Source organism: Plectropomus leopardus, chromosome 18, assembly GCF_026936395.1.
Source record: "Plectropomus leopardus strain MGB_pleo_1.0 chromosome 18, ASM2693639v1, whole genome shotgun sequence".
In the NCBI taxonomy this organism is placed as follows: Eukaryota; Metazoa; Chordata; class Actinopteri; order Perciformes; family Serranidae; genus Plectropomus; species Plectropomus leopardus.
This window is the reverse complement of record NC_142193.1, coordinates 11791367-11811366: the sequence shown is the minus strand read 5'-3', so window position 1 is coordinate 11811366 and position 20000 is coordinate 11791367. Positions and strand designations below refer to the sequence as shown.

General features: G+C 39.8%; 1 protein-coding gene across 2 annotated transcripts in view; it reads right to left on the bottom strand.

Annotated features, from left to right (window-relative positions):
- The window catches only part of LOC121957077 (SH3 and cysteine-rich domain-containing protein 2-like), a 38176-nt gene that overhangs the window by 16647 nt on the left and 1529 nt on the right, over positions 1-20000 (bottom strand). For both annotated transcript variants that reach the window (XM_042505587.2, XM_088069258.1), the window contains exons 2-4: positions 7911-8259; positions 5109-5203; positions 3434-3518 (exon numbers count right to left, since the gene is read on the bottom strand). In XM_042505587.2, the coding sequence (XP_042361521.1) occupies positions 3434-3518; positions 5109-5203; positions 7911-8259 (529 nt within the window). The remainder of the gene's footprint in view (positions 1-3433; positions 3519-5108; positions 5204-7910; positions 8260-20000) is intronic.

Below are 20000 nucleotides of genomic sequence, written 5' to 3'. Positions count from 1 at the left end.
GGAGGAACCAGAGAATCTAAATATAACTGTATTAAAACAGTCAGACCAAAGTGACCCACTTTAGATCTGACAGAGGACAGCAGCCAGAAGTTAGCGAGACATCAAGACATTCCAATAATTCTACACGCTTTGATTTATTTATAAATTTATTTATTGGCAGGAGATGTGTCTCAGTTTTAATAGCCGTATTATATCTGGAGCTGTAAAAGAGTAGAGAAAGGAATAACAGATGAGATTTAAAATATGGAAATCCTAAGAAAGCCTTCATTGCTACATTTAATGTAGATGGAAGTGCTTGGTGCTATCAGAGTATTTCTGAAGTTAGGAATTAAATTTTCTGCTCCTTTTCCCATCCTGCTCAACATGAGTAGAATGGAGGGCAGAATAATATTTTTCTGCAGGGCCAGTAGCACTGTATGAGAGTGTAAGTGTGTAGGATGAAGTTATAATGATTTTCAATCTCATATTAAAGTCACTGCCTCCATGCTCTTGTCAGATAGGTGATAAATTAAACAGGAACGCTAACAGAAACTCTGCAGCAATAATGTATTTAGCACAACTGCTGTAGTATTTAGAGGTGATAAAGCTCATGTTTTTAAATTTATTGCAGCAGTTTCACTGAGGGAGGCATTTCGGCAAAGAGCAATTAATTGCAGGAGAAGAGAGTAAACATACGAAAGTCGTGCTCAAAGACTCTATACTCCTCTATACAAATAATTACTTTTTACTGAGTCTTTGACCTTCGGCTTTCTTTTCAGTGCAGGAAAGACAATTCTGTATGGCTTTATTACTGTATTCATTACTGTCATATACCTTCATGACCTTAGCTTACTTTGGCAAACTTAAAGCTAAAACATTCATAACACCCACAGTTTAATCACTGACTAATATTTCAGCTCTATCAACTTCTTTCAAACAGGATCTTTTTTCACATTAACTTTAACAATAACAACGCTCCTCTTGTTCAAAGTGGAAACAGACTACTTTTCAGCTTTCCCCCATGGCATTTCCAAGTGGTATAATTTGTTGCACCGCTATCAGAAATAAAACTGGGTTGCTTCCCATTTTCCTCAGAGCCGAGCAACCACCACAGTTTCTACAGATCCTCTGGTTGTTCCTCAGTCCACCATTTCTGCTACTGGGCATAGTAATAGCAAGGAACTTACAGTGATATTCTTTGGTAACTGGAGATAGCGACTGAAAGCTACGGAGGAGGACAAAAGCCCTATTCTTCCTGTTTTAGTTGTGCAATTGTTGACACGCTTCCTTTGACCCTTTGCAAGAGATTGTACCAGGTGGCAGACAGAATTGCACAGTGAAAGAGAAGCTTACAGGGAACCAATTTAAATGCATATAGACATGATTATTTTAGTTGTATAGCCATTGCATTGTGCACTCAACATTTGCTTCAAAAGCATAAATAAAAGCAAAAATCATGTCTATTTACTCTATATGGGGCTTCTGTAAGATATTCAGAGCGTTATCTATGATTCAGAGATTGTCTGCACATGGTTGTTAACGTGAAGGTGTCTGAGCCGGCAGCTACTATAAGCCCCCAGGAAAAGTGCTGGGGTTTGAAGTCAATTTTTCATAGTTGCTAAAAGTAGAAATGCACAGTCCAGGTCCATCATATTATGCCAAAGGTCCCTAAAAGAACATTTCCCATTGACTTACATTGTAAATGCGATGTCTGTAAATCTGTGGATACATTTTTCAAATGACTCATTGCACTATCAGGATCTTTTCAGTCTGATAACATTTCTTAAGTCTAGAAGAGCTGCACAATTAACAGCAGAGGGTTAGCAGGTCAGCAGAGGGATAAATCAGAAATTAGCTGCTGGGTTGCAGTGAGACTCTTGTATGCTTGCTCTATGGGCCCCACGATGTGGATGTCCGGGTAATTTCATATTGAGGAAATCAAGCTCTTAACGGACATTGTTTTAACGGACATTGTTGGAGCCTTGCATTGTTGGAGCCGTCAAATATGTATCCAGTTCTATTTATACATCCATGAGCTAGCAGCTAATTGTGTGAACAGCAGGTACAGCAGGTAGAAGGAACACTGTGCAAATCGTAGGCGATTAATGAGCCAGTGGGATACATACAGGGACCCACATACCCGCACGGCCGGACCGGCTACCAAAAAAATATGATCAGAGATGCTCAGATTACAACATACACAGAGGTGGCATGAATTCACTCTCTGCCATAACTCCAATATATTTTTATACAGCAAATTGTTGTTTTCTGATGTGTCAGTGTTCTGAATGATGAATACAAAGCCTTTAAATAGAGAAACAAATCCTTCTTCAATTTGTAGCTAATCAGATTTTAATTGTCAATGAAACATTGCAACCTAGCGCTTTAACTGTTAAGTACTTCCCTCCTGCAGCAGCTATTAGACTCTCACACGCTTAAATGAGGTTTAATATGACACAATAAACTGCTCTGCCAAAAGGCAGCTGATGGGAAATTAGAGGCTCTGTGAGTGAATCCTTTCATTAAAAAAAATGCCATCTGATATTGATGTGTGTAAACACACGCTCAGTATTTTACCAAGCCTTTGCTTGGCATAATTATGAGGACACTTTGCAATGTGTGACTGTGAGTTTGGCATGTTGCAGTCTCAGCTGGCCCTGGCAGGGTCCCAGGCGTCATGGCGCTCAGCTCGGGGTGATGACAGAGCTGTAGGTTAATTGTACCCTGATTCATGGATGGTGCGAGGAAGTGACAGCACAAGGCGCTAACGCTGATTCAGCGAGGCATACAGTATGGAGGATGAAGGACTGTATCACCTAACACAGATGTTCATCCAAAGGTAGAAAAACATCTCCCATCCAGAGATGAAGATGAAAGGAAGAACAAATTCAGGTTCTTTGAGGACACAACAGTCTGTGCTGAAGTGAAAACACTAAGCACTAAGTAAAAAACAGAATTTGTGTTCAGAATGTAATTTGGGTGAAATAAAGGTGGATGTTATGGTGCAGAGAGCTAGTTAGGATCAATCAGAAAATAGGCAGCTTTTCAATGCTAGGAGGCTTTAAACATGGAATTGTAGTGCCAGACAATAAAATAATACCTGTCATCAGTCAAAGGATATACAGTACAAAACATCAGCAAAAACATAAATATTAGAACTTATATTTATTCACATACTTTCAGGGTGCAGACCGTCCATCAGCCTCCAATAGAAGCTGAATTTGTTCTTCCTCTTTCTATTTTTCCACTTCATGCTCCTCGGCTGTCAGGTGAGATGGAGACAGCTGTGGTTTTATTACAGTGCGTGCACAAGCGCACAAAAGTCTACAAATGAACCAAAAAGGCTAGACAAGAGCAACATCACAAAAACACATGGGATGCTTACATTGCACAACACATGTGCACTCATCCTAAGACACACACACTTGCAAGAACGCTCAGGTATGCAGCTCACCTTGGCTTGGCTGAACTTCCTTGACGACAGACAACTGGTCGTTGACGAGCATTGGCGAGCTGAAGTTTCGCTTGAATGCTCCAGACTAAAAGGAGGAGAAGAGAAAGAATGATTTTTTTCAGTTTGCTTCTTGTTTTAGGTTGATTTAGTGGGAAACTATCTCCATGCACTGACTTTTGGACATTAATGGAGCCATTTGAAAATTACTGAATCAGAGACACATAAGGAAGAACTGAGTGGTGCAGATGCAGCAGGAAAAGAGCTAATTTTTTGCCATCGAGTCACACACTGAGGCACCGTGTAGCTCTCTTTTCTCCTAATTCTGAACAATGAATCCACTTAACCACTTACGAGTGTGCGCATGGCTTACACACAGGCATGAACATGTGATCCAAGCATGTGTGTGTAGCGCAATTTCACACTAAATTAATCACAGTAAGTGTTTCAGCTGAGATATCAGTTTGTCTTCGCCTTGACTTGCAAATGAACCACTCAGTTTGTCATATTATGTTGATGTAAGAAACACTCCGTAACACCTTTGTTCCCTCTAAAGATACCCGAGTTCTGGTCTGATGATATTTTACCTCTCCCTGCCCTCATCGCTCCCCTGCCTCCCCTCTCTCCGTCTTTGTGCTCCCCTATCAAACTGCACTGAGCCGTTTTGAACACAGTGCTCTTAAAAATTTTTCCGAGTGGCTCTCAGAAGGTCTCGCCTCTCACTGCATGCTAATGTCCTCTGCCCTGCACCAGAGGATAAACACAAAAGCTCTGTCTGAAATCTCTGAAACCCCACTTCTCAGGTCAACAGTGTTCCTGTGTTGTGAGATCAAACTTTGACTTTTTTCTTCTAAAGATGTTTTTCATTTAAACACTGTGCTTAAGACTTTTTCACAAAATTACCCAAATTCATTTGACTAATTTTGTGCAGGTGAAATTCTGCACCATCCAGCAGTGCGGGTTCATGGTAAAGTTACCATGGCAACGGTGGCGCAGGTAATTGAAATCATGATTGCGATCCTAACTGTTATTGTGGCTGGTGTTTATGTAATCTGGCGGTTGAAAATCAGAGAAATTGAAGGTTGGACTGACTGAGGAGGAGAAACTTTTGTTGTTCGATAAACACAGGGTTAGTTTATTGTTTTTCGATAAACACAGGGTTAGTTTATTGATCTGCATGCAGATTCATTCTCTTTTACTTTGTGCATAAAAGATATTGCTTCCTCTTCGGTCAACATAAGTTGTCCCTAAGTGAATTTTAGGTGGTTTATCTTATTTGAATAGCAAGGATTAAAATTTAAGATACTCTTTGAAGCCTGAGAATTTAGGCCTACTTGATCTCCAAACCAATCTCATATCTGTTAAATAAAAAGCTACAACCAGCAATAGGTAACTTATTTATTGACTGATTGAACTTTGTGATTTGATGTTTTTTATATTAACTGATTTTTTAAAAATATGAAATCTACATTATCGCCCACACCGTCTGAAGTGAAGCACATAGTGACACCACAGCAGTGGTTGCTCAGCAAAAGATGTTGCCAAAAACAGAACAAAACAAAACAACAAAAAACACTGAGCAAACCAAGACATTCAGTCAGTGCCTGTGTTGAGAAAAAAAAGTGTCATATATAGGGCTATCAAATAAAAAACCTAAATTCTGTGAGTGTAACCGCACCTTCCCGTGACACAGCTGCTGCGATAGTTCTGAGGTGCACCACAGGTGAGCAGCCATCTTGCATGTTTTACACCGCAGCGCCTGTTTGGAGTTTCCTGCAGAGAGGGACAGAGATGTGAGAATGAGAGCAGAGACATGGAGGCAGCCACAAAGACAAAATACACAGCAGGCTGCAGATCTGCAACAGGCAGAATGTCCTAACAAAGCAAAGTGGCCTTCAGATCATGTGAGCAGGTTTCCCTCCACTCAGGTAGAGAGAGTAATCAAGAGGCGTCCCGCTTTAATCAAGCTGGCGTTGACATTAACAGCTTCATAATCAACAACTCCTCTTCCAAAACAAGCTGGAGAGATTGGAAACCAGCTGGAGATATTTCAATAATAATCGATTTGGCATTGAGTCATCTCGCTCTTTCATCTTTGTTTTCGAGTGCTTCAGCGATAAAAGCCTTTGAGTGTTTAGATGTTTAGTTTCCCCCTCATGTGTTAGGTAATCCTCTGCAGACTGGTGAATGTTTTTAACGATTAAGGTGTCGAGTCTGTTTTTAGATTTGTTGTAGATGGGATGACATTGACAAGTCTATTACGGAGCAGAAACAACAATCAAAGAAATTGGATGGCTCGATGAAAACACCGCTTCTGCTTTAAAGAGAAAAAATGGATTCTACTTCGTCAGCTTAACAAGCAGACGGTGGTGGACTGTGTTTGGGGACTGCAGAGGAGGACAGCCAGAGCGAGGTGATGCATTACATAAATAAACCCACAATGCATGCAAAAAAGCAACCCACCACAGGCGCAAAAAGCAGAGGAGCAGGTTGGAGTCTGTAATTGATCATAGTGACAGGAAGTAGATTTAGCAAAAAATACTAGCAGCAGTTTGTAGTTCAAGTAAGCGGTAAATAAGGGATGAGAGCGTTCACACATCTGCACCACAGCAATCCCTGTTAATAATCCACTGGATTCCTCTCACATAGAAACTCTGATAGAGCTACACTGACGATATGCAGTACCAATCTGAATCTAATTTCCCCTTAATGGAGATGAAAATACATTTAACCGGTGATGTGGGGACGTTTAAAAGTCATCTGTTTCGGGGGATTTTTCTTTGGAACAAGTGCTGCTGTTTTGTTCATGTCACCATACCTGAAGGAGCAGTTGACATTTTGGGAAATGTGTATCTAATCTTCACTTCCTGGCAGAGATGTCAGATGAGACAATCTTTATAAACCAACTCTCCGCCAGACATAGAATAAGTGTATTTATAGGAAGATTATAAGACAACAGGCCCTGTGCAAAAAGCCCCACAACCTCTCCTACAAAGAAGCAAGACACAAAGCTTTTTTGCAGTGACTTTGCATCTCTTTGTGATCATGTTGCATCCCTTTTGTGGTTGGTTCCTGTAAATGTGAGTGACATTTTGCAGATGAAAGTCAGGGGCTGGGGTCCATCCACGAGTACATTTCCCCCAAGGGCCAAACTTTTTTTTAAGGAGCTGTAGACTCTTAAATCCTGCTGTGGTGATAAAACATTGTCCATATATAACAATTTTAAATGTCTTCAGCACAGGAGGTAATGCTCGGTCTATAAAGTGTTCTCCAGTTTACACTAGATGGCAGAGATACTGTGAAAACTGCAGCTAAAAATTGGCTTGAAAAAAGGAAAGAGAGTCTAGAGCAGTAAAATCAACTTATGGCCCCTGGGCTAGAATTGGTGCAGATCGGCCTGCGGACCATTTATAATTCACAATAAAAATAAACTGGATTTTTTTTTGGTACTTTGAATGTAAATAGGGTGCATGACTGCATAAAAAGCAAAGACTGTAAAAATAATGAACGTAGCTACCGTAACCTTGCCCACTGGTTTGCAGACCCTATTTTCAAGCCTCGAGTTTGATGTCAAGGTGGCTGTTGCCATCTTTGATTTCTGTCAGCAAGAATGTTGAAATTAGCTGTAGGCTGTAAACTTGTTTATTTCTGCTGTAAAGTCTAAAACTGCTTATAATGAGAATTAATGCTGTGTGTATTTTTATGTTGTGTCTATTTTATTGTGTATTTTACTGTACTCTTTTTTGTGATCTTTATGACTTTTGTAAAGTGTCTTTGAGTACTTTGAAAAGCTCTCTATAAACAAAATGTATCATCATTATTATTAACATAGGGCATTTTAACATGGAAGTCTACAGGGATTGACCCAATTTTGGAGCCTGCCAGCCTCAAGTGGACATTCGAGGAACTACACTTGGCACTCCTGCGTTGGTTTCATTTTTCAGCCTTAGAGCTTCCTGCTTTCTAAAAAGGCCCCAAAATAGAGCTTATTAATGAATGCAAGTTACATGATATGAGAGCTAGTTATGGATACCGGAAGCTGGGAGCTACAATGCAGCCGTAATGGTAGACTCACACATTATTTTCATATTTACATTCATTGGAGAGCCACAAACTATGCTCCTTCATGCCAGCAGTCTCCTGTAAGAGAGCCACAAAGCAACAGGAAAAGGTTTGGAGGACAGAGCTTTGAGTTGATAGGGATGGCAGCTGCTTTAGCTGCTGGTGCCAGCTTCACGTGGCCATCAGAGGAACTACACTTGACAGTTGTGTGTTGGCTTCAGTTTTCAGCCTGTTCATCCTGTTTTATAAAAAGGCCCCAAAATAGAGCTTATTTATATCTATAAAAAAACAACATTGCCTGAAACTTTCTGACAGAGGTCCAGGCTAATTATTTGTATATTGATTATTTATGTTTGTTTATGAACTGGCCCCTGGGCAGAGAAAGTATCCCTGTTGTTGGGAGTAAGGAGAGGCTTACCCACTATCATGTGCTTGCAGTGCTGACAGTTGGTGGGCTTGCGAAAGACATGATCCTGGAAGCAGTGTGTGATCTGCGGTCGGGGTGGCTTGGCGGGCAGCGATGGGGAGAGGCTGAGAGATGGGGAGTGGGAGGAGATGGAGGGGTTGGGGCTTAGAGATGGTGAATTGGACTGTGAGCGGTCGCCAACGAGCGGAGAGCCGGGCAGCAGAGGGGGGGAAGGAGGTGGCGGGTCGGTGATGAAGTCTGGAGGCAGGCGAGCGTCGCTGTAGGACCTTTGGAAGAAGTTCTCCACGCTTTTGCTGCGCATCATGGTCTTGAAGGACAGCGAGCGCTTTAGTCTCTGGAGCTGCACACACATTGACAGAGAGAGAGAGAGAGAGCTAAGAATAAACACAAGATAAGCAAGAATGCAGAGCCACATTTGGGAGCAATAACAAATGTCCAGTGCGCCCTCAGGGCAGCGCAGGCAATATCCCGGCATCCATAATAACAACACTCTGCTCTGTGCACCATCGGGGGAGAGGGTGACTCATGAAATGCAATATCGCCTCATATGGAAAGAGCACATTAATAGCTACCTGTACGGTGAGCATATCATTCACATTATAGAGGGCAGCTTGTGCATTTGGCCCACGGTTAAACAAGATATGCCTTTTCTTTTTGAGAACACCCACGGCTATAGATCGAGGACTGCTGAGTGCAAATGGCATTTCCCTGGTGGTGGTGGTGGCAGGGGGGCTATTGTGATGAAATGAGACAAGACAGTTTACACTGTGTTATCATCTATCAACAGCCTATCTTCAGGGCTGTTAATGTGCTGGAGGCTGCTCATTGTACCGATTGAATACGCCACAAATTCTAAAACTCACATGCCTTCAACATCCAACAATATCAAATTTCATAACCTTTCTTGTGTGTATTGACATAACCAGCCATACTTGTATCTTGTAAGCTGCATCGCCCAAACTGTCTTCAATAATTGATGGCTGCTGCAATTCGAAAAGCAGAGCAATCAGACGACAAAACTGCAAATCTTTATGCGCAGCTCTCTGCAGCCATCCAGCATTGATTGGTTAGATAAATGCATGTTTCCTGACGTTTCCCTCCGGCTCGGTGTATGGATGATGATGCTAGTTTCCCCCCAAGGGATAGGCAGGCATTTGTTACCATCACATACGATGGCAGCAGGAGAGCAGTGTGAGGGCGTGGTTGTGTCGCAGGGGAAGAGTGGTTCGGCACAGACAGACAGGCAGACAGATAATCAGTAGGCCACAGACACTCGGTGTGCACACGCTCTGCCTGTCTGCGCTTGCTCTGCTCAGCGCCAAACATAATCACTTTACAGGGACATGCTGTTTACAGCTCCGCGTGTCTGGGAATAAGATATGAAAACAGTTTGTCTGTTTGAGTTTGTGTGTGCGTTTGTGAGGTACACACGGAGGCAGAGCAAGAGAAACAAAAGTCTGTTTGACTGAGCGCGTGTGCTTATCCCTTAATCAGGCCGCACTGATGAAGACGAGCTAAGGTAACCAGTACATAATAATGGCAGAGGATGCTAGGACTGGTGTTATATGGTTTCTAAGTTGTAATTAACCCTTTGAAACCTGAGCAAATTGGTTTGATTTCTTTGAAAAAACATGGGGAAAAGGGCAATGACCAAATTGCTGGGAAATGTCAAACACATTTCTGGAAATTGCTAAAAGGTGACAAGAAAATGACCACAAAATTAGTGAACACAAAAAGGGTGGGGTGGGCAATAAAAATATGAAAAAATGTTCTGACAACTTTATTTATAATTAGTATAATTTTGTGGTTTAAAATTATGTCACAAAAAATGTAAACATTTTTTTAAAATTAATAATTTCCAACACTTTTGGGGGGTTGGTTTTTTTTTTTATCTTTTTGTTTTTTTCTTAATAGTATTTTTTAATTAGTTTTTCCTTTTTGACAACAAAAGACATAACACACATACACAATTTTTACCTTTTTGTGCTAATATATATATATATTTTTTATTTCTTGCTAATTTTTTTAGCCATGTCTTGTGAAGTTGCTCATTGCCTTCTCCCTATGTGTTTGAAAGAAATAAAACCACTTGATACGAACAGTCAGTCTGAATCGTGTCCACCACTCTAATTTCTGTTTTTTTCATCTGGTAGAAGATTTACATTTCCCCAGCGTAAAAGTGTTGCTACCTGCTCAGACCCAACGGACGCTGACTCGAGTGACATCACTTGAAGGAATTTGTCAGACTTCACACAGCTTTCCCTGGAGCAGCAACAGCCTTTAAACACTCCTTTTCACACCCTGTAAGCAGATTCTGATGTGTAAAATCGATGCACTTTCCCTTTATGGTTTTCCCCTCAGAAAAACAGAAATTTCAACATCTGCGATTTTATGACAACTGGGTAAACTCCATCTGCTGATGAATGTTGTGTGATACAATCAAAAGCTCCAGAGAGCTAAAAGTGGATGCTGTGGTGAGACAGATTCACCAACATTCCTCTATACTTCATAGAGTAGTAATAATCCTCTAACAGTGTTGGGAAGGTTACTTAAAAAACATATTCCACCACAAATTACTGACTACATGCTCTAAAAAGTCATTTGTAACATATTCAGTTAAATAAGTTAAACTAGGTAACATTTTCTAAATACTCTGGATTATTTTTTGAATATTCCTAAATTGTTTTGCTGAGTTAATTTGCCTGGGTCTTATATTTTCATGCCAAAAACACACAACAATGTCCTGGCTGTGCATCTCCTCTGCCAGTGTCATCTGGCATCTGCACTGCGTACACTTTTTAATAATCTGTTTATGGAAAATGTGTGCCTCATACAGTGGTGAAATGTACAGTGGTGAAAACCCTTGGTTTCCTTCAAGTGCAATGTATCCGCTCCGTTTTTAAGATGGCGTACATTACAAAGATTTAAACGGCATGATTTTTAAAATTCTGACAGCTTGCTTTTTTGTTAACTGCATTTACTTGTACTTTTCTTTCAATTCTTATGTACATTGAATAATATAGAATTATTTTTTATACTTTAATACATTAAACATCAGATACTTTAAGACCTTTGCTCAAGTAATATACTAATAGGTAACTAACTTTTACCAAAGTCCTCAAATGGTAAGATATCTATAATTTACTTAAGGATGAATTTTTTTCACCAACTTGTTAAAGCAAGTGAGTAGCGCTCTCTGTCCACACTAAATCTGTTAAATGTACCATTCAGCTCTAAGGTTAATAACTGGTGATCCTTACAATACCTACCACTGCCATCTTTACCGAAAGGTTGGCTGGCCTCATTTAGCCGTGAGGCGTGACCAGCATTGGTTTTTATTCATCTAGAAAGCCTTAAAACAGATGCTTCCTCCCTATATTTCATCCCTCTTGATTCTGAAGTCACATAACTACATAAAAATTACATTAAAAATGTAATTCTCCTACAGTGCACCTTATACATGGAATAATCAGCAAAAGAAGTTAAACTTCCACACTCTTCCATCATTCAAAAGCCTCATTTCAGATCTTGTTTTAATCGAGTGTAATAGCCTCTAAATATAAATTCAATATCTTACCATTTTGTTTTTCTGCATTTCTACTTTTAGTTATTCTCATTGCTGTTATTGTTTGATGCTTGGTATGATTCAGTCTTGTTTCTTTTGATTGCTTATGTTGTAATGCGTTGCTCACGCTCATCATTGAAAATGAGTGTGTCCCTCAATGATTTCCAGAGTCTTAAATAAAGGTTTGATTAACTGATAAATATGCACTTCTGTAACATTGTGTGAACACACCAGGGAGGCTACCTCCTCATTTCAACTTCACAAATGAGTCTTTCTTTGTCCACTGTGCTCTTTAACAGTGAACAAAAGCAATAAATCGAAGTTCAGCTCTAGACAGCGTCGTGCAGAGTAGCAATGTGCTTGCAAAGAGTTAGAACATGGCAGTCGAAAATAATGCTATCAAACTAAAGCTGGCTTGTTTCACAGTCAGTTATTGGTTTAAAGAAAATATGTCAAACAAACATATAAAATAATCAAGCAAGTATCCTCCAATGAACCCATGACCCTTCATGACCTCTACACTTTCTAAAGAGCCATCAATTCTGCAGTTATAAATGAAAGTCATTAAAGAAGGATCATTTCTAACTCTCTAGTAAATAATCAAGATTACTTGAAGAGCTAAAGCAAGTAAGGGGGGTGTATGCCAGCCAAAAGGATTTTTCACAACCTGGCAACCCAAATGCTCTTATTTCTAAATTTCAAAACAAGAGCAAACAATCTATTAACCGTAACAACCTATAAACTTTTAATGAAGACTGCCTTATTAGAAATCTATGTGCATTTTTTAAAATTACACCTCTGATAACGCTGCAGTGCTTTGACACTGCGCTCTCTGTGCACCATCACTGTCTTGAGCCGAGCTCTCTCAATCAGGGCAGATGAGTGCTGGCATAACAGCTCCGACTCGAGCACACGTCTCAATTACAGCTAATCTAATCATCTGTCAGCACGCGAGCCTAAAAAGCATTCCCGTTAGCTTCCATTTGAACATTGGCTGAGAGCGTCATGCTGCTGAGTTACAGCCGTGTGTGATATCACGTTCAGTCCGGGGTCATGTGAGCTTCTGTGACAGGTGAGATGTTGAAGATGAGCCGGAGTCGTCACAGATTACGCCCCGGTTGTGATGTATGATCTAGTCCCATATGTATTATTGATCCCCTGCACTTTCATGACAATGCCTGTCAAGTGCAGAGGGAATTACCTCAATCATTCTCCGCTAAATCTACTTCTGAAGTCAAGCCGTTTTATCTGCAGAAACATTTGGGATTAGTTTTGCTTGCTGATGTTTCTCTCCTAATAAATTGTTTACGTGATTCACGAGTGACTCACAATTCCATGGAAAATGCAAGACCAGATTCACATGCACCTGCTCCTTCAATAAACTTCAACAATCTCACTGCTGCAGGCCGCTGTCTCAGCGGACAATGTAAAAGCCCATAATTCCCACATCTTCGATCCCTATACCGACCCCTCCCAGTTGTTCTCACATGATGTAGCCAACATAAATGTCTAAAATCAATGCTCCATGGAAGGACAACAGGGTTTGAGCAGACATAATTCAATGATGAAGCTTTTATTTCATTCGAATATGTGGCCCTTCCTCCCTCCATCCGAATTTAATGGGGACAGGAGTCCTGGCTGAGATATATATGGGACACTCCAGCCTGTCCAGAGGTCAAGACTCAGCAGCAGGGGGTCAGTCCCACTGGGAATGTGACCATAAATACAGCTTGTGGCCATAGCGGGCTTTCGTGTGGACTGTTTTGAATGGTTTGCTCAGTTTGGAGGATTTCAAATTAAAAAAGCTTATCCAGTGGTTTTGGTTTAGAGGCTGTAAAGGTCAAAATAGACAATCACTATTCCTTCGAGGCAATTTTGTCTCTTGGAGCCTTTCTCATCTTTCTGGGGCATTTTGCATTTTAGTTTTTTTGGTCAATATGTGTCTTGTTGTGTTCATGTTATATCTCTTTGAGGCAATTTTGTTTCTTTTTGAGAATTTCTTGTCACTTTTTGGTTGTCGTCTTTGTAGTGTCATTTTGTGTCTCTTTGGTAAAGTTTTGTCTTTTTGGTCCTCTTGTGTACTTTTGTAGTCATTTTCTATATCTTTATGATCATTTGGCTTCTCTTGGTGGCAATTATTTATCTTTTTTGGTTATTTTGTGTATTTTTATGATCAATTTGTGTGTCCTTGTGATGCTCTGCCCCTTTTCTGTAGTTATTTTTATGTCTCTTTGCTTAAGCATTTAGTGGGTGAAGGCCAGGGCCCCCCCCGATACTTACTACTTACTACTTACTGTCCTGCAATAATCCATATAAGAGTAGTTGGGTATGCAAAGGCTTATGCTAATTATTTTCTACAAATTTCTCTTCTTCTACCACTATCTGTGTTTACTCCTAAATTGGACCAATCCCCCCTGTGTAGTCAGAAGCATAAAAGAAATAAATAACCCATGCAACAAATCACAAATACCTCCGGTCCACCATTTTAAATCACAGTAGTAAAGCTTGAAGGCAACAAAGTGCATGCAAAGGCAATATCGTACTCTCTGTAGCCAGTAATTTCCACTTTGAAATTCTCCCAGCTTTGTGCCCCACCTTAAAGGCTGTTGCTCTGTAAAAACATGTGCACAATTAGGTTTTTTTTTTATCTCAATGGTGAACGTCACAGTGTCCGACCTTGTTCTAAGTGAGGATATTTCAGTCTCAAGAAAAATAACCGTGTTGTGAAAGACAGTTTCCTGGCTCAGTCTAGTTCTAAATCATCAGCAGAATATGTTGTTCCAGAGTAAATGATCACCTTTAGGTAGCTGGTAGATGGTGTATTTATGAAAATAAGAAATATGTGAAACTTAAATAAGGAAACAGGAAACAACTGTGACTGAACTGAGGTAAAAGGACAGCCTAAAGCTGGGCAATGTATTGATATTATATCGATATTATGATATTAGACATTAGACATTAGCTTAGATGGATAACGCAATATCATACCTTTTGTATTTGCCTGGTTTTACAGGCTGCATAACAGTAAGGTGATGTATTTTTAAACTTACCACACTGTTCAAGCTGTTCTATATTTTGCCTTTATCAACACCTAATTCCCCAGATCCACTTTGTTGGAACCAATTTGACAGCATACAGTAAAGTTGTAGGAGAAAACCACGAAAAAGTAACATTATGTTGCTGAGCACCAGTTGATGAGAAAAAATGAAATGATACCAAAAATTATTTTGTTCACCTACAAAAACTACATGCTGGTCGACAAAAATCAAATTGCAATATGCAAAAATTACAGATGGAGACGTAACAATTTCCAACAAAGTTGTTTTAACAATTATGTACAAAATTTAAAAGTAATCATTATTTTTGTAAATTTTCATATGTTATTAGCCTACTTTGTTGTTTAAGTGGCATTGCATGTGGTGAAGAGTTCATAATGACTTGTTTAGGACTTGAAATTCAGATTTTAGGACTTGGGACTTGCCTACTTTGACTTTGTACTTGAGTGCAATGATTTGAGACTTACTTATACCTGAAGGATTTATTACAGAGGAACAAAAAATAGCAAAAAAAATACCTGTATGATAAAATCTTTGAGCACAGCAAGCAAACATGGTTTGTCTTTATGATAACAGGGAGGACACGTGAGCTGGTTTCATGTCCCAACGTTTCCCTTCTTGGCTGAAGTTTGTCATTATGCATGGCAGCCTGGCAGATTCCTGCTCTGAATACGAGATAAGAGATGCATAATCACAGGCTGCTTCCACTGTTCTGTCACTTTCACACATGCATGTACACACACATACACACACACACACACACAGTCAATCACGTGCTGGTTCATACCCCGCTCCATTTAATTGTTTAACAAAGAAAACACTATGGGTGAAATAGAAGCGTGGATTACAACCACTTCCCTCACTACAGTGCAATTCCTCTTCCCCACATACAGCTAACCTCGACATGCAGCTATGCCCCAGCAACTCCTCATCCATCACTCACCCAATCACTGTTCACACACAAGCACAACACAGTGGCTGTCAGCGTCTGACGAGGGGAGCAGGATGTTATTTCTGAGTAAGCATCGATAGCGTCAAATAAATCTCCCTAGCAGATAGGTTTCTTCCCTTCGTCAGCGATACACAAATAGATATACAGCCAGTAATCTCGGGTCCAGTATTTTAACAACTTACCCTGAAGTGTCACATCAATAAACATCACAGCAGTGAAGGTGTTACATTAATCAATGAAGACCTTGGACCACTTCAGCCTCCCTCTGCGACTAAGTCCCCTCCTCGCGTCACTCAGGATCAGTGTCATCCGGAAAGAAAGTGAAGTGAGCGTTAATGAGATGTGAAGGGAACTTTAAAATGATGTTGGGAGATTAACTTGTGAAATGACGGCGCAAACACTGGAAACTGTCCACATCTATCCTGTAGATCCTTTTACATTTATAGGTGGTTTTTTTTGGTGGGAGGGGGGGCATTTCTAGGATTTAAGGACATTTCTACCTTTTTTTGACATTTCTAAGACTTTAGGACATTTCTCACGTTTTAGGATGTTTCTAGGATATCAGGACATTTCTCAGGTTTTAGGACATTTCTCTGGTTTTAGGACCTTTCTAGGATTTTATGACATTTCTAGGATTTTAGGACATTAGGGTCTTAGCTAAGACCTCTGTCAGGGCTGAGGGGGTATCCTTCACTGGCATTTTTTTTTTTGGATAAACAAGCTCTATTTTTTGCTGTTTTATGCACCGTGGCACCTTATGTATACTAAATGTACAATAACAGTTCCCAATAAGAGTCACTTTATATTCATTGTGAATTATAAAATGGTTAGGAGGCCACCTGGCACCCTACTGGGAGCTAGACTTGGCCCGCAGGCCATAAGTGCTCTTATGCACAACTGCACATGCATCATATATGGTATATACAGAAGCAGGAATTTGGATTGACCTTTTTCACAACTGTAATTTTGACACGTCATTGTAGGAAAAGAACAGGTAAAACATTAACGACAGCTCAGTTCCATTAAGTGTCCCAGTAAGCCAGCATGCACAATACCAGGACCTCCCCTAAGTGGAACACAGCTATCATTAATGTTAATAAATACATATACTTGTGCTTTCCCTACTAAGACATGTCACAATGTGTGCCATGAAAAAGGTCTTTTCACTCCTCCCCACAAATCAGGTTTACTCATTCCTCTTTAAGAGTACTTCAAAAAGAGTTGTTTGCAAATCTAGCATCACTATATTCCTATTGCAACACCAGCAGGTATAAATTTTCATTTATCCCATAAAAAAAAAAAAAAAAAATACTGAATGAATGGACTGGCAGATGTATCCTCAGACATGAGGTTGAAATTTGTGATTTTGAATGAAAGTTGGCTTGCCATGAAATTCAGTAGACCTAAAAATATTCTTGTTCCACCGGGGATGAAGTGTGCTTACTTTAGTGATCCCTTAACTTTTTTCAAGTGTCATCAAAAATGTAATTTAATTTGCACTTGTGTTTAGTACGAGTTAACAAATGACAGCATGCTAGAACACAAAACTAAGACAGTTAACATGATAATTACTGGAGTGCATAACATCATTATGTTAGCACACTCACATCAGCAGTTACTTCAAAGCCCTGTCAAGTCTAAGAAGCCTCACAGAGCTGCTAGGATGATTGTGGACATATAGTAATTTTTTTCAGATATTTTTGCATATCATTATATACACAACATATGCAAAATTATACACATAACTAGTATCCAGTGTTGCAGTGGACAGTTATGCATTTTATCAGACAAAACACTTCAAATGGATAAAAAAATTCAAATTTTCTTTGAATTACAAAATTGACAATAGGATTTTGGAAAACTATAAAACAATACAATCCTATATCATAACAATATAATTCACCGTAAGACAATACATGATAAAATGGAATTATTGCCCTGCTCTTACAGTAGCCTATATATCTGCAATGTCCCTGGTCCATTTCCAGTCTGGTACCCCTCTTTATCTCACCCATGTCTGATAACAGCGTATACTCTGGGACATTTTATAAAATAACAGAAAGAGTAGAAAACACCAACACTTTTTTATTGCTTAAGCTTTTTTACTAGGTATTAAGCTACCATCACTTAACATACTGCTATCAGTTTAAGTGTTAGCATTTACTCATCATTTAGTATTGGAGTTGCGACAGGTTCACATTTTCACACTGTGGTGGATTCTAATCACCTTTTATCACTCAATCCAAAGTGTGTGTGTTTAAGTGCTCACATTGAGTGAAGAAGATTGGGTTACGAATCCAAAGGGGACACATGGACGATGGTGATGTTCTCATCAAATAGTGAGCAACCTGACAGGTGGGCCAATCTCCCAAAAACATGGTGTAGGGTATAATTTTAAGTCTTTATATCTCTGCACTCAGTGATTGTCCTTTGCACTCATCTTAGAAAATGGGTTTATCTGTGCACTTCCACCACAGAAAAGGCTCCCAAGGCATCAACAGGCCCGATATATCAAACATTCCTCAACAAAGAGTGACAATACTGGCTGCTGAGGCATCTCATCTGCTCCACCAATCACATTTCTGCCAGCCTTGGCGAATCAACCATGGCTCATTGCTGGGAGCTAGAGAAAAAGTTCATGCTTCCTTTCCTCTTAATCCCTGTTTTCCTGTTCCTAATTTCTGATAACCATCTTTGTTGGGAATTTGGTTCTGGTGGATTTCAGGGAGCATCTGTTATCAGAGCAAGCTCCCTGTCATCCTTATCTAATTAAAAACATCACGGACACATGGCTATGTGTCTGATTAGATTCCTTCACAAATTAAACCCTGTGGCAGTGGGTTTTTTTTATTTTAGGAATGATCTTGATTGAGTGTTTAAAATAGATATGGGTGGAATATTGATGTGGAGGATTTTCAGTCTCCTGGGACCACACCTGTGTATACTGGAGCAAAGCTGAAATTAAAGGGGTCCTATTATGCTTTTCCTATTTTCTGTTATATATCATGTTACAATGTTAACTTTTCATGCTAAACATGGCCAAAGGAATCCCTGTGAGCAATCAGGCACTTATGATACCCCATTTCCAAATTTTTCAACTTTGGCTATAGATTGTGACAAATTTCTTTATATGGTCATCTGCTTCAGGCACTACTGCAAGTTTTACATCACATAACCTACACCACTACATGTAGCTATATGCTTACATGAGAGAAACATGTCCATCTTTGTTGCTGATGTTGTTTTTTTCCCCACAATTTTGGATCATAATTTGCTGGAACATATTTGGTTGTGTTTAAGCTTTTATTAATAATATTCAATTTAATAAAAGTGCCGCTATTTTTAGTTAAAGTCATTACCTGGCTGCAAGTACATTGCTACATGTATCTTTATGCTAACATCAGGTAAACATGTGATCTTGGGAGCCGCTGTAGCAAAAACCTCCCCAATTTGGTATCTCATATTCTCGCTGGTACATGTCTGATTATGTTTAGAAGCTTTTATTGGTGATTTTAGTGATAAAAATTGCCTCTATGCACAGTCATTATCCAACTGCAACTACACGTCTACATATAGCTAGATGCTAACATCAAGAAAAATGTAATATCAGTTATTGATGTTATGGTTGATTTTGGGCTGTATTCCTGCTGAAATGTCCAGTTGTGTTGAGAAGCTATTACTGATGATTTTTTACAGGAGAAAGAGCTGCTATTCTCCATTTGAGTCAAACGGCAGAGATGCCAAGATACCAAAGAGCTGGAAACGCTGACCAATCAGAGCAAGCTGGTTTTCTCGGGAGGGCGGCTTAAAGACAGGTACTAAAATGGAGCGATTCAGACATAAGGTGGATACAAATGTTCCATCACAGACAGTATTGGGAAAATAAAGTGTTGTAACAGAAACCCGAACTACTAGTATGAACCTGAAAATGAGCATAATAGGTCCCCTTTGACGTCAATATTTTCCTAAAGGGCACCTTAATTGACTCCTATATGGTTGCAAATTCACTTTGATCCTCCAGTGGCAAAGAGCTATTGAATCCTGAGCATTTAATGGAAGTTCAAAAGATGTTACAACTGACCTTTTACCTGAACATCAAACATATATGAGCTGAGCCAGGAGCCCCAGGGCTGAATGTTAAAGTAAAATCTATGCACACAGAGCCCTGGAATTCAACCAGTGAAGCGTCAATTGATTGGGAGAGCAGAGGGAGAGGAGAAACGAAGTTGGTGATTGAACAGCCAGCCCCATTAGTTTGTGGCATAAATGGTTGTGATGTGGTGAAGCCAGCCAATGAATCATGAGAATACTAATCAGTCGTGCTTGGCTCAGAATATCGCCTCATTTTCTTTGGAAGCAGCTGGTGAGGAGCGGAGAACTGGAGTGGACCACACACTGGAGAGAGCTCGCTACAATACACACTTTCATAGTTCTGGCAAAGGACATCAAATATTTAGATGAAGCGTCTGATTGTCACTTTTCCTCAAACATAATCACAGCATATGTGT